Consider the following 15361-nt stretch of genomic DNA (forward strand, 5'->3'; position numbering starts at 1 on the left):
GGCATTCACTGTTTGAGTCAAGGTTAGGCTTGTTGTGATTAAAAGCAATTTTATGACAGCAGCATGTACTTATTTTATTCTAAAAGAATAAAATTGATAAACAGAAACAGCTTTTATATTTGTTTGCAACCTGCAAAATTGAGTTATTTTGCTGATATAAAACACTAAGAACTCACTTGAGGACCATGCCACCTTCTGAAAAGGCCACACACCTACTTCTTAAATGGGTTACAGTTACCGTGTGTCCCACACTCGTCCAGAGCATAATAAGTGAGCAACTGACTGCTCTTGACTGTCCCTTCCCCAGCAATAGCACTGATTGTGTTGGGGACAGCCACAGAGCAAGGCTGCACAGCCAGATGGAGGAGACTTTATTTAAAGGCAAAATACCAAAATGGCTCTCTGGTGTAGGTGATTTCTACTTTCACACTCAGCTTGTACATGATCCCCTAACCTTAATTTCTTTCTCCTTAAGGGGCTGATTTGGACTGACTTGTTGAGAATGGTATCCATTATTAATGTCAGGAGGGAAAGGGATTTCTGTGGTTACATGTAAACTTGTGATAGGTCTGCAGAAGTTACAGGTGAAGAGGGCAGTGAGGAAGTCAGCCACGATCCATCTATGTGAAGGTCATACCAGCTTCATTGTACACTTTGAAGACTTTCTCAATGGCATTGACATAGGCAGCTATTCTCAGGTCCAATCCCAGGTTAGTTATACTTCATGACTGTGCACATAATTTGCCTGGTAGAACGCTCCATTGTGTATGCTAAGCCAGAGTGCACGATGTCTTTCTCAGATGCACCGGATATCCTGTCTTGGATCTCTGCTGTGGATACAATGGGAACAGTTCCACCATGCTTTCCAAATTTTCCTTCTAAACTCTCTTGAACAGACATGAGCAAGTTGTAGTTAGAAACCCTTTCATATTTGAAGATCAAATGGCCATAGCTGACATGATTCAGATTCTTCAGCCACTCAAAGTAAGATACTGTCACTCCTCCAGCATTCAAGTAGAGATCTGGAATAACCACAATGTTTCTCTCCAGGAAGATCTTGTCAGTTTCTGGAGTTGTTGGCCCATTGGCACCTTCAGCAATGATCTTGGCTTTGACTCTGGGTGTGTTGGATTTGGTCAACGGCTTCTCACTGGCAGCTGGAATCAGTATGTCACAGTCGGCCTCCAAGATGCTTCCTTCATAGGGCTTTGCCCTGAGAAGCCCAGAATGAACCCATGTTGCAATTTGAAGTCTTCCAGTTCCTTTGGGTCAATACCATCTGGATTCCACATGCTCCCATCAGACTCACCAACAGCAATACATTTAGCACCAAAACGATGTAAATATCTCATGGAGTGTAGGCCCACATTACCAAATCCCTGAACAACAAATGTTTTATCTCCAAACCCTGGTGTCATTCCTAAAATGCTCATGTAAGAAGCTTCATTGATGAAGTTTTCAATCTCACGGAAGACACCACGGCCAGTAGCAGAGATGCGTTCATGGATTCCCCCTTGGCTGATGGGTTTACCAGTAACACAGGCGTGTGCATTAATGTCATAGTGCCCTTTGGTGCTGGCATAGGTATCAGCGATCTAGGACATCTCCCCCTCACCTTTGCTCATGTCTGGGGCAGGCACATCAATGCCAGGACCAATACAGCCCTTCTTTGCTAGCTCCATGGTGAACCTCCTTGTGATCTTTTCCAATTCATTATCGGTATAGTTCTTGGGATTGATCTTAACACCAGCTTTAGCAGCCCCAAATGGCACATCAACCACTGCACACTTGTATGTCATCAGAGAAGCCAAAGCTTTTACTTCATCTACACTCTCATCAGTGCTGTAACAGATACCTCCCCTGCAGGGCGTGCGGTGCTGGCTGTGCTGGGCTCGGCAGCCTTCGATGACCTCCCAGGAGCGGTCGTTGCGCCGGATGGGGAAGGCGAGACTCAGCACTTGGTTGCAGGGCTTGATGATCCGCAGGATACCGCGCCCCCGGTTCCGCTTCTGCTCCTCGCTCTCACGGGTCCTCAGGTCCTCCACCAGCTTGTCCTCCACGATGCTGGAGCCGCGGTCGAAGAAGTCCTCCACCATCTTGAAGAAGTTGGGGTCGTCCTCGCGGTCGGCCACCGCCTCGCTGTAGTGGCGCCGGGCGGCCAATGCGAGCCCCGGCTGCGGGGCGGCGGCGGGCTGTCCCCGGGCCTGGCCCAGCAACGCGGCCGACTCTGCGGCCGCTGAGCCCAGGGCTGCGGGCCCGGCCCGGTACAGCAGCAGCGCCTCGCCCAGGCAGCGGTACATGGCGCCAGGCGGAGGGGAGGTGCGTGACGGTCGCGGAACAGGCGCGCTTTCTCAGAGTCCCCGCTACTAGGGAGGAAGAAGATTAATGTTTTCATGCCTACTAACACAACATCCATTCTGCAGTCCATGGATCAAGGAGCCATTTTGACTTTCAAGTCATATATTTAAGGAATACATTTTGTAAGGCTATAGCTGCCATGGATAGTAATTCCTCTGATGGATGGGGCAAAATAAATTAAAACCTTCTGGAGAGGATTCACTATTCTAGATGCCATTAAGAACATTTATGATTCATGGGAGGAGGTCAAAATATCAACATGAACAGGAGTTTGAAAGAGGTTGACTCCAGTTTTCATGGATGACTTTGAGGGGTTCATGTGGTGAAAATACTGAGAGCTAGAATTAGAAGTGGAGCCTAAAGATGGGACTAAATTGCTGCAATCTCGTAGTAAAGCCTGAATGGATGAGGAGTTGCTTCTTATGGATGAGCAAAGAAAGAAAGTGGTTTCTTTCTTTTTTTGTTGTTTTTTTTTTGAGATGGAGTCTCACCCTGTTGCCCAGGCTGGAGTGCAGTGGCACGATCTCGGCTCACTGCAACCTCCACTTCCCAGGTTCAAGTGATTCTTGTGCTTCAGCCTCTTGAGTAGCTGGGAATGCAGGCATGCACCACCATGCACAGCTAATTTTTGCATTTTTATTATTTATTTATTTATTTATTTATTTTTGAGACCGAGTTTTGCTTTTGTTGCCCAGGCTGCAGTGCAATGGCATGATATTGGCTCACTGCAACCTCTGCCTAGATCAATCAAAGGTTCAAGCAATTCTCCTGCCTCAGCCTCCTGAGTAGCTGGAATTACAGGTGTGTCACTATGTCTGGCTAATTTTGTATTTTTAGTAGAGACAGGGTTTCACCATGTTCGTCAGGCTGGTCTTTGTATTTTTAGTAGAGATAGAGTTTTACCATGTTGGCCAGGGTAGTCTCGAACTCCTGACCTCAAGTGATCCTCCTGCCTCGGCCTCCCAAAGTGCTGGGATTACAAGGGTAAGCCCCTGTGCCCAGCCTAGAAAGTGGTTTCTTAAAATGGAATCTACTCCTGGTGAAGATGCTGTGAACACTGTTGAAATGACAATGAAGGATTTAGAATATTACGTAAACTTAGGTGATAAAGCAGTTGGAGGGAGGGTTTGAGAGGATTGACTCCAATTTTGAAAGAAGTTCTACTGTGGTTAAAATGCCATCAAAGAGCATCATATGCTAGAGAGAAATCTTTCGTGAAAGAAAGAGCCAATTGATGCAGCAAACTTCATTGTATTATTTTAAGAAATTGCCACAGTTGACCAGGCACAGTAGCTCATGCTGTAATCCCAGCACTTTGGGAGGCTGAGGCAGGTGGATCACTTGAGCTCAGGAGTTCAAGACCAGCCTGGGCAACATAGTAAGACCCTGTCTCTAAAAAAATAGCCAGCGTGGTGGTGCATACCTTGCTTGGTCCCAGCTACCCAAGAGGCCAAGGTGGGAGGATTGCTTGAACCCGGGAGGCGGAGGTTGCAGTGAGCTGAGATCACATCATTGTGCTCCAGCCTGGGCGACTGGGCGAGACTCTATGCCAAAAGAGAAAAAAATTAAATTAGAAATTGCTACAGCCACCCCAACCTTCAGCAACCACCACCCTGATCAGTCAGCCGCCATCAACACAGAGGCAAGACCCTCTACCATCAGGCTGGTCTCAAGCTCCAGGCCTCCAGGGATTCTCCCACCTCGGCCTCGCAAAGTACTGGGGCTACAGGCATGAGCCACTGTGCTGGCCCATTCTTTTCAAATATATTCATCTTACATAAAAGCCACTCCATCTTAAAGTAATATTGACACTCCAGGAAGAGTTATATTCTGCAAACTTGTGAACTTGTGTACTCCTTGGCACAAGGCTGCATATCCTGAGGGTACTCGAACCCTGGTTTGAAAAGCACATGTTTGAAGGGCTCCCAGAGAATGGTTTACTTTTCTGGACATGTCTTGTCTTTTAGCAGGACATGACATTGACATTCTTGTAAAGGTGCAGAGAGGTAACACTCCATTGTAGTATTTTTGGTTCCCATGTCATTTTTGGTATTCAGCTGCCCAGAGTTGGGCCCAGGAGCATCTTTGAAGTAGAGGGCAGGCAGGTATGGTAACTCTAAAAAGAATCTTAGCCTATCCACTTCTTTCCATCGCCACCATCATCTCTCAGGGACCACTGCAACAGCCTCTTAATAGCCTCCCCACCACACTTCCACTCTTGACCTCTGTGATCCATTTCTCATAATGAGGGCAAATAAGTTCCTCTCCTCTCCTCTCCTCTCCTCTCCTCTCCTCTCCTCTCCTTTTCTCTCCTCTCCTCTCCCCTCCTCCCCTCCCATCCCCTCCCGTCCCCTCCCCTCCCTTCCCTTTTCTCTCCTCTCTTTTCCTTTCCTTTCTTCTTTTTTTGAAATGGAGTCTCACTCTGTTGCCTAGGCTGGAGTGCAGTGCAGTGGTGTGATCTCGGCTCACTGCAACCTCCACCTCCCAGATTCAGGAGATTCTCCTGCCTCAGCTTCCTGAGTAGCTGGAACTACAGGCGCCCACCATGCCCGGCTAATTTTTGCATTTCTAATAGAGACGGGGTTTTTCCATGTTGGCCAGGCTGGTCTTGAACTCCTGACCTCAAGTGATCTGCCTGCCTCGGCTTCCCAAAGTGCTGGGATTACAAGCGAGAGCCACCGCACCTGGCTAGAAATTCTTTAAAAAATGCAAATGAGATCATGACTCCCTCTTTAAATCTTTAATGAATGAATTGGAATAAGTATCTTGGTAAAAGCACACACTCCATCTAGGTGGCTCCACCACTTTCCAGTTGTGTGAATGCAGGCACCTTATGTAAAATCTCTGTGCTTCAGTTCCTTCATATGTACAAGGAGAATAAGCATGGCCTGGCACGACGGCTCATGCCTGGAATCCCAGCACTTTGGGAGGCCAAGGCTGGAGGATCACTTGAAGCCAGGAGTTTGGGACCAAGCAGGGCAGCAAAGTGAGACCATCTCTACAAAAAAATTTAAAAAATTAGCTGGGCGTGGTGGTATGCATGGAGTCCTGGTTACTGAGTCTGAGGTGGGAGGATGGCCTCAGCCCAGGAGTTCAAGGCCAGTGAACTATGATTGTGCCCTTGCACTCCAGTCTGGGTGACAGTGAGACCCCATCTACAAATAAATAAATAAAGTGTATATATATATATATTCCTTTTTTTTTTTTTTTTTTTTTTGAGACGGAGTCTTGCACTGTCGCCCAGGCTGGAGTGCAGTGGCATGATCTTGGCTCACTGCAAACTCTGTCTCCTGGTTCAAATGCTTCTCTTGCCTCAGTCTCCTGAGTAGCTGGGATTGCAGGTGCATGCCACCACACCCAACTAATTTTTTGTATTTTTAGTAGAGAGGGGTTTCACCATGTTGGCCAGGCTGGTCTCAAGCTCCTGACCTCGTGATCTGCCCCCCTCAACCTCCCAAAGTGCTGGGATTACAGGCGTGAGCCACCGTGCCTGGCCACAATCATCTTTACCTCACAGGTTGCTGTGGGGACTAAATGAGTTAATGAATGCAAAATGCTTACACGATGCTGGTGTAGAGCAAGTGCAAAATAGGTGTTAGCTGCTGTCGTTGCATTCTTCCTGTTTAGGACCCTGTAGGGACTGCCTGTTGCCTACCTCTTCCACTGTGTCCAGAGCCATACTCTTGCTTGCCTTGCTCCAGAAACACAGACTGTTTCCCAGTTCCTCTTCTCTGCCCTAAGGTCTTTGTACCTTTAGATGTGTTTCTCCAGCCTATAATGGCGTACATCTGGTTCTCACAGGTCTGCTCCTCTCCAGCTGCCCAGTCTCAGTGTGATTGCTGCCTTCTCAGAGGGGATCTTCTGACCGCCTCTTTAAGTGGGTTCTTCCCTGGTACTCTCATCATAATATCCTCTACGGTCATGTCACACAATTTTCTTAGTTTTGAAATTAGATACATTTGTTTTGACATTTTCACTGCCTGTCTGCCCGATGCCACACGGCTAGCACCTTGCGAGTAGGGAAGAGTATTATAAACCCAGTGCCCGGCATGAGACCTGGCATATATGGAATGAGTTTCAATGTTATTACTCCATCCCCACTCTTCATTGTGCTACCTCTCCTCCACTAGTGCCACACAAACATTTTTACAGGAGTGGAAAGATTGAAATGAGTAACAAATGAAGTCTGAAAAGAATTCTTAAAAAATCAAAATGTAGCCTTAAGATGTGGTATCCTAAGGTGGGGAAAGACTGTGCTCCGGGGGTGGTGGGGCATTTGGAGGCTGGTGACGTGTAGGCACCTTGAGGGTCATTGTGTGTGTGTGTGTCCCAGGGTGTGCTTCACAGCAGAAAAGGCTGTTAGAGTGAGCGTGGAGGGACCCTGAGAAGGAATTTCACAGATCTTACAACTTTTACACTCTGACTGCTGAAGTAGAAAACTTTTTAAACATTTGTCCCCCACCTCTGTGTTTCTGGAGGGAAGTATTTTATTCAATGTGATTTGTGGGGTAATATATTTAAATTTCTGAGCGCTGTCTGGTTTTGTTCTCCCATTCCTCATGGTGGGCTAACTTCTTACAGTATTTTGGAAGAGGATAGAAGCAAGACTAAACAAAATATGCATTGTCTGCCCCTACCACCCTCCCCATGTGCTTTAGATGTCAGGCATCAAACATACCAAAACAAAGCGACCAATTCAGCCCTGCTTCCTCTGACTTGCTTCGCACAGTGACACAGCTATTGGTCACAATTTCCCCTCGGCAACTTCCCTGTGTACTCCCAGGAAAGTCCCAAATGACGTGCCCAGGTGACAGACCCCGCAGACTGATGTGGCTCGTGAGGGGCTTTCCATAGCCTGCAATGTCAAATGTCTAATGAGACACTCCAGAGCTGCTGAGAGGGGAAGATTCTGCACCCCCCTCCATGACCCCACTCCGCCCCATGAGCTGCTGAGAGGGAGTCACCCTGGGGCTCTCTAAATAGATTCTGAGGCTTTAAGAACAAAAGCCACACAGAGCCTGGCTGGCAACTGCTGTGGCTAATTTTATTCTCATCAGGCAAGACCCAAGGCAGGGATGCCTGAGAGAGATTGCGAAAAGCGTATGTTTTGTTTTTCTGTTCAGCAGTAAGTCACACACCAAAATTCGAAATGGCTTCAACTAAACTTTTTGGAGAGAAGAGAAACAGGAGAGAAAAAGAAAGAGAGAGAGAGTGAGAGAGAGAGAGATTATGAAGCACAAACCAACCTCTAAATAGATGATCCACACTAAAAGTACTGTAATTGCACATAACAAGTGGCAGGAAAGAAAACTAACACCAGAAAATGAACTCTGACTGTAGGCTAGGCATTCTAGAAGTCACTTTATTTTATTATATCTTATTACATCATCACAATAATAAAAAGTAGGAGTATTTTTATTCCTCTTTAAGAAACTGAGACTCAGTGAGCTCAACTAACTTCCCAAGATGACACAACTAATAAGTAGAAGACATAGGATTTAAACCTTGGTCTGATTCTAAAGCCCATGTTTTTCCTATGAAACTTTGCTGTTACTATAAAAGACCAAGTGGATGGGACTGTAAACTAGTTCAACCATTGTGGAAGACAGTGTGGCGATTCGTCAAGGACCTAGAACTAGAAATGCCATTTGACCCAGCCATCCCATTACTGGGTGTATACCCAAAAGATTATAAATCATGCTGCTATAAAGACACATGCACACGTATGTTTATTGTGGCACTATTCACAATAGCAAAGACTTGGAACCAACCCAAATGTCCATCAATGATAGACTGGATTAAGAAAATGTGGCACATATATACCATGGAATACTATGCAGCCATAAAAAAGGATGAGTTCCTATCCTTTGTAGGGACATGGATGAAGCTGGAAACCATCATTCTGAGCAAACTATTGCAAGGACAGAAAACCAAACACCACATGTTCTCACTCATAGGTGGGAATTGACAGTGAGATCACTTGGACACAGGGCAGGGAACATCACATAAACTGGGGCCTGTCTTGGGGCGGGGGGAAGGGGGAGGGATAGCATTAGGAGAAATACCTAATGTAAATGACGATTTGATGGGTGCAGTACACCAACATGGCACATGTATACATATGTAACAAACCTGCACATTGTGCACATGTACCCTAGAACCTAAAGTATAATAAAAATAAAATAAAATAAAAGACCAAGTGGAAGAAGCTTCCAATAACCAAAAAATACTAAGAAATATTTTTAATTTATACACACACACACATATATACATATATATATATATATATATATATTTTTTTTTTTTTTTTTGAGACAGGGTCTTACTCTGTGACCCAGGCTAGAATGTTGTGGGTACAATCACAGCTCACTGCAGCCTTGACCACCCTGGGCTCAGGTGATCCTCCCACATCAGCCTTCTGGGTAGCTGGGAATACAGGTGGCTGCCACCATGCCTGACTAACTTTTTGCATTATTTGTAGAGATGAGGTTTTGCCATATTGCCCAGGCTAGTCTCGAACTCCTGGACTTAAGCAATCTGCCTGCCTTGGCCTCCCAAAGTGCTGGGATTACAGGTGTGAGCCACGGTGCCTGGCCTACTGAAAAATACTAAGAAATATTTATTAAGCACCTGCTATGTGCCAAGCACTCTGCAAGGTGTTGTATTACTGGGGTGCTCCAATGGGTTTGGTCCTTAATACTGCTAGTTAAAAGGGCCTATTGGAACATGACTCCTGATAATTTAAAATATCATCCAAAGTCTCTAGTTGGAGCAGTTAAGGTAATACTAGGCTGATTTAACAGTAGTAAGGTACAGGGAGATCTTATTGGCTTTTAATTCTTTCCTCTAACCTCACAGAGTTGAGTTCCTAATTATCCTGGATTTCATAACCTTCACCTTTCCTAATGCATTTTTCTAGTGTCATTACTACCTTTTCTTTTTCTTTTTTTAACACTCATCTCTGAAAAAAATTTCCTAGAAAGTCATTTTTGATAATATGTTATAGTTTCTCTTTGTTTTCGTGATAGACACAAATAATTACATACTCCATTGTAACTAAATGAGAAAGGCTAGAGAGGGATGAAAGACAAGGTGAAAACAGAAATAAGAACAAAGCCAACGTCACTTTCTAAACCAAAGATGACTTTTCTATACAAATTATAGAAAGAATCAGGTATAGACTGACTATAAACATGGTAGATAGCATTCAAAATTGGGATAATGTAATAAATATGAATAGTAACCATGAAATGCCATCATAAACTTCTCATTTGGACTATTATAGTACATCTTATTTGGAAAATTCTCCTAGTCAATCACACGGTGGTTTCCTAATTACAACCCAACAGTGAACATTTTATGTTATAATTCTGCCCACCCTCCTTAAGTGTCCATTGCGTTGAAGGAGCTTTAAGCTTTTAAATTAAAGCTACATATCTGTGTAACAGCTGGAATTTATTTCCTTAGGAATGGTATCTGTCCTTTCAGCCATAGAACTTGAGAGGTAAAAACATTTTCACTGATTTTGATACAAGTTCAAATTCTTCAGATATAAAATATCATTAACATAAAACTTACCTTTAGATGTTTCCCAGAATACAAAAGAATCAATTAAAGACAAGCCTTGTTTATAATAAAAGGTAGTTAACTCCAGCCAATCAGCATCAAGCGTACTAATGACTGATCCTTTTCTTGTTACTTTCATTGACAGGATGCCTTCCTGATAGGCCAAGGAGGTTGAATCATCATCAAAAACATTGAAGACTGTATACAGTTTGTTGTCTGAGGCTAGACATTCAGAAGGAAAAAAAAGGGAAAATTATAATTTTGTTGATCAAAGATTCCTAATTTTTTTCAGTAATCATGAGATATTCCAAGCATACAAACAAGCACTCAGCTTAATCAAATGTCAATATTATGCTATATTTGCTTCAGAGTATTTTTTCAAAGAAATGAGAATTGGATACAGTTGAGGCTACTATGTAGTATCCTCTAATTCTATTCTCTAGAAGTAAGTACTATAATGAAGTTGGTGTTTATCATTCTCATTCAAGCTTTTAATCTTTCAATACACACTAATAAACCCATAAATGATATGTAACATTTTACAGTTTGAAAAATTTTTTTAAAGTGGTATTCTACTGTAGATATGAATTGACTTTTTGTTCGACATGCCTTTAAAATGTAAATAACCATATAGATCTTATTCATTTATTTTAACTGCTACATAGTATGCCAATGGTCTAGTCTCCTTTTGGTGGACATATGCATTATTTCCAGTTTTTTTGTTATTACAAACTTTATATCTTCTTGGACACGTGTGAGAGTGACTCTAGAACAGACATGGAAATGCTGGATCATATCTTCTGCTTTACTAGGAATTGGCAAATTCTTAACGTGGGGTCAATGGATCCACACCTATGTTTGTGTTTTAGGAAGTTTAACATCACCTGTATGACAGACAAAAGTATCTGGATTTCATGGATTTCACCAGATACTCAAAGAGGTCTTTTGTGAATTCTTGCTACCCCCATTCTCCCTCTTCTAATTAAGAACCACTACTACAGAAAAGTTATTGAGAAGTATGTAGTTTAAAAATACTGAGAGAGAGAATCTAAAGATTTACAGTTACATTAAGTACTATATTGGATTTAGAACTTAAAGAAATAGAAATAGACATCTGATTTGCTCAAAGTAAGGGTGGGAACTCACATGGAGTGTAAAGGTAGGAATGGGTGGAAGATAGTGAATACCTCTCTGACCGTAATTCCCATACCTCTTGTTCACTATTACATTCTGATATGGTTTGGCTGTGTCCCCACCCAAATCTCATCCTGAATTGTAGTTCCCATAATCCCCACATGTTGTGGGAGGGATCAGATAGTGACAGTTGAGTCATGGGGGCGGTTTCCCCCATCCTGTTCTATAAATCTGACGGTTTTATAAGGGGCTTCCCCCTTTGCTGGGCTTTCATTCTTCTCTCTCCTGCCACCACGTGAAGAAGGACATGTTTGCTTTCCCTTCTGCCATGATTGTCAGTTTCCCAAGGCCTCTCCAGCCATGCTGGACTATGAGTCAATTAAACCTCTTTCCTTTATAAATTACCCAGTCTCAGGTATTTCTTTATTTGCAGCATGAGAACAGACTAATACACATTCCTATAATTTTTACATTGCAAAAAAATCAGGGACATTGTTAGCTAGGGAATGAGTGAGAAAAGAGGAAGGCAGTGGTGATGGTGGTGGAGACGGGTGAGATCTAAGTTGGTAAATGCTCCCAATTATTTCTTCAGGAGGTGGAGCTTATGTGGCTAAATGAATCTCTGCCATGTATAGGATGCTAAGCACATCAAAACATAACCCAGAAAGCCTGACACCAAGGCGTGCTCCTCCAGTGCCAACACCGACTGAAGGATCAGTTAACAGCAGTTAATATAGAGCTTATTCTGTACCAGGCACTGGGTCAAACACTTTGTAGATATTTCTTATTTACTTCCCACAACAACCCAATGAGGGAGTTCTTACTATTACCCCTTTTTATAAAGAAATTGAGGTATCTGATTCCAGAGCCCATGTTGTTAATGCTAAGGTATACGTAGCCTTTGCTTTTCTCTGATAGTGCTTTTTTAAAGCATGCCCACAAAGGTATCAGAAAATTTTGAACAGTCCCAAATGCATGAATAAAATACTCTCAATTTCTTGGGAAGACTTGCTAGCTGGCACAGAAGAATACAACTGTTGTTCAAAGTTATTTTAGGATGCAGGCACTATTGTTATATTAATTGTTTCATCGTGATGTGCCAGTTTCACATTCTAGTTGATGATCAAAGAAAGCCAATTAATTTCAAAGGTGAAAACCATCCATGAAATGGGAAAGGCCAAAATGAAAATTCTCACACGCTGTTTATTAGTACAAACATAAATCAGAACAGCTTTTTAGACTTAATAGACTCACTTATTTGGTACACATGTACAGCCTCCAATTTACAAGGGAGTTTTGGATGACTAAATAGAAACCAATCTTCAACACAAAGTTTCATTATGTGGATGGTATTGTATGTGCTGCCAGAAACAACTGTCTAAAAAACTGCCATGCCTTATTGCTGGCTGTAATAATTTTTAAAAATCATGACAAGTTTGTATTAGTTCATTTAGTCATTATAATCTTTAGCAATTTACTTTGCCTCATATTTCTAAAAGAAAACCTCAAAAACTTATTTTGCTTAATCTAAACTGTAGTATATTCTCTTTCTACTAATCCTGTCTATTACCTTCTTCCTTTCTTGATTTAGAGGAACTAGGGCTGCCATTTTGTTCCATTTGATAGTGTCCACTTTCATGATGAAGTTCTTCCTCAATTCCACTTTCAGATGATTGCCCACTTAATGTCCCTTCATTCCAACTTCTGCAGTTTTCATCTGAACCGTGTCTCACATGTAGCATTGATTCTATATCTCCATCATGGCTGGCTCCATTGCAGAATTTAGATGGAGAATAATGCTGTGATATGAATCCAACAAATTTCATTCCTCTTTTAGCAGCGACATTAATCTGATATTTAAAAAGAGATGGCAGAACAAAATATAAACTCTATTTTCATTGATTACTTTATCAATTAACTTTTAGGCTTAATGAGGAAATCCACTAGAAGATGGAGTAACCTGACCAGTAACAAAAGACTCATTCATAAACTAATGAATCACCTGTAAAATAGCACTGCCCCCAAGACCATGCCACATGATCATCATGACCTTCAAACAGAACCAAACATACTTTATAAATTATGAAAACAGGAATTATTTTTCTCTGAAGGGCCACTGTTTGGGAAGAACTAATAATTCTGTAGCATGATTTTTGCAGACCATTTAACAATGATGTCTCCAGTTGGAGCAAAATTAAAACCTATTCCAGGAAATCCCTAAAAATAACATTACCAAATACATCTTCATTAACAAAGAAGAGCTTTATTAGTTTAAAAGCAAAACTATATGTATTTTGCTTTTAAATTTAATTAAATTAATTAAAAGAGTCTTTGTTCTATTTGTCTTCTTCATGTGTTTAACTGGCAGCTCCTTTGAAGGCTGACATAGAGGACTATGTCTTATTCTTCTTTGTATTGCAGTGTTTTGTACTCACAGGTGCTCTATAAGTACTTGTTAAATTAGTTAACTATAAACTATATGTATATAAAACTATATGTATTTTGCTTTTAAATTAATAAAGCTTTTCTTTGTTAACGAAGATGTATTTGGTAATGTTATTTTTAGGGATTTCTTGGAATAGGTTTTAGTTTTGTTTATTTGATGGTAACAAAGAAAAATGTTAAAAGACTGATGCTTGACAAATGTGTAGGTATATAGCATAAGCCCAATTCATACCACTACTCTTACAAAGCTTTCTGATCGGCTTACGTCTTTATATTATTGTCTCCCATCTGGGCCAAATGCATAGGATTAGATTTAATCCTACCAATTAAAGAATAGGATTCTGAAGCATATAATATAATATAATACCAGTGAAATAATTTCGAGAACTTAAGAATGCTTATTTTTACATTTAACACTTTTCCCATTGACATATCTGTAAGATTTAGCTTTTGTTTAAATGTAACAGCCAAAAACCTAAGGCATGTTCCTCTCTGCTTTTACTTCATTTCTTTGTTCTATTTGTCTTCTTCATGTGTTCAACTGGCAGCTCCTTTGAAGGCTGACATAGGGGACTATGTCTTATTCTTCTTTGTATTGCAGTGTTTTGTATTCATAGGTGCTCTGTAAGTACTTGTTAAATTAGTTAAATGAAGAAATAGCAATTTTTTTATATGGCTACTGTTTTAAACATTTAAATTAAATGTAAATGCTATCTGGGAGGAGAAGAAAGAATTATGATGGAGGTTGCAAATGCAAACATTTAGAATCAGAATGAAATGGAATGAGAAAAGCCAGGAAGAACTGGGGCAGAACAGAGAGCAATGCCCAGTCAATGGGGGCAACTTAGTTCACTCAGCTCCAGCTTGTGAGGCAGGAGAATTCTGAGAGCGGGGAGAGTGTGGGTGTGTGGAGCTAGGACAAAGGACTAGGGCTGGTGAAATATCATTTGTTCCTATGAATTAACATATTGAGATTATAACAATTTAAAACAACCACTAGTTTTCCTTTATATCAATTGTCCTGGGAGAGAAGAAGAGGGAGGGATAGAGATATGGCATTCTGCAGGTAGAAATGGGTGAATTTGTCGCCAGTGCTTCCTCTAGGTCTTATTAGTCGATTTGAGTGAAAAGATGCAGAAAAGCTTTTTTCTATTACTAGGAAATTTTATCTGGAAAGGACTGGTAAGAAATATAGTATTTTTTTCCCATTTTTTAAGTTGGAGGATTGATATTTTTAAAATGTTATTTATAGTTTAAAATTCTGAGAAAAATACTTGTAAACCTAATTTTAAAATCAGAGTGAACACTGGTATAATGTTAGAACTTGACTTAAAAGTTAGCTGTTCAACAACCAACTCTTTACACAAGGCAGCTGCTCAAAAATATTTGGCAATTCATCTCAGGCTCTTGTTCTTACCAGGAGCAATGCTCAAATATTTCATGTGCTAGTTTCCTGAAGCTTTTCTCTTAATGAAATAACCCCATTACTCGAATTGCTGAAATAACAGTACTTTCCTGTTTAAATAGATCTTTAACTGTGTCCAGGAAGTCAAATGCAAAACAAGGGCTCTGATGGTGATCTATTAAGACTAAATTAGCAGCTACATTTTTGTTTTCAAAAGAAATTTGCTGGCGTGGATTTATTACCAGAAAAAAATTTCCCAGAATAGTACTAATAAACAATATATGTAGTTTGTTAATAAAATTTAGTCTCAAAGACTATTCCTAAAAACCCTTATTGATTAGTGACTTTGTACCTAAATGGGAAATAATCATTAGCAACTATAACTGGCTATCCCCAAACCACAGATATTACATACATGGTATTTAATGCTTGGAAAAAACTAGAGAAAAAAGT

At 41.3% G+C, this 15361-nt stretch overlaps 1 protein-coding gene and 1 pseudogene across 2 annotated transcripts in view; both read right to left on the reverse strand.

Moving 5' to 3' along the window:
* Positions 1-2967, reverse strand: part of LOC105481312 (glutamate dehydrogenase 1, mitochondrial-like) — a 3380-nt pseudogene extending 413 nt beyond the window's left edge.
* The window catches only part of LOC105468146 (raftlin family member 2), a 105019-nt gene that overhangs the window by 55141 nt on the left and 34517 nt on the right, over positions 1-15361 (reverse strand). For both annotated transcript variants that reach the window (XM_011718191.3, XM_011718190.3), the window contains exons 4-5: positions 12629-12908; positions 9937-10146 (exon numbers count right to left, since the gene is read on the reverse strand). In XM_011718191.3, coding sequence (XP_011716493.2) covers positions 9937-10146; positions 12629-12908 — 490 coding nt within the window. The remainder of the gene's footprint in view (positions 1-9936; positions 10147-12628; positions 12909-15361) is intronic.

The sequence above is a fragment of the Macaca nemestrina genome, chromosome 11, assembly GCF_043159975.1.
Source record: "Macaca nemestrina isolate mMacNem1 chromosome 11, mMacNem.hap1, whole genome shotgun sequence".
Lineage (NCBI taxonomy): Eukaryota > Metazoa > Chordata > Mammalia > Primates > Cercopithecidae > Macaca > Macaca nemestrina.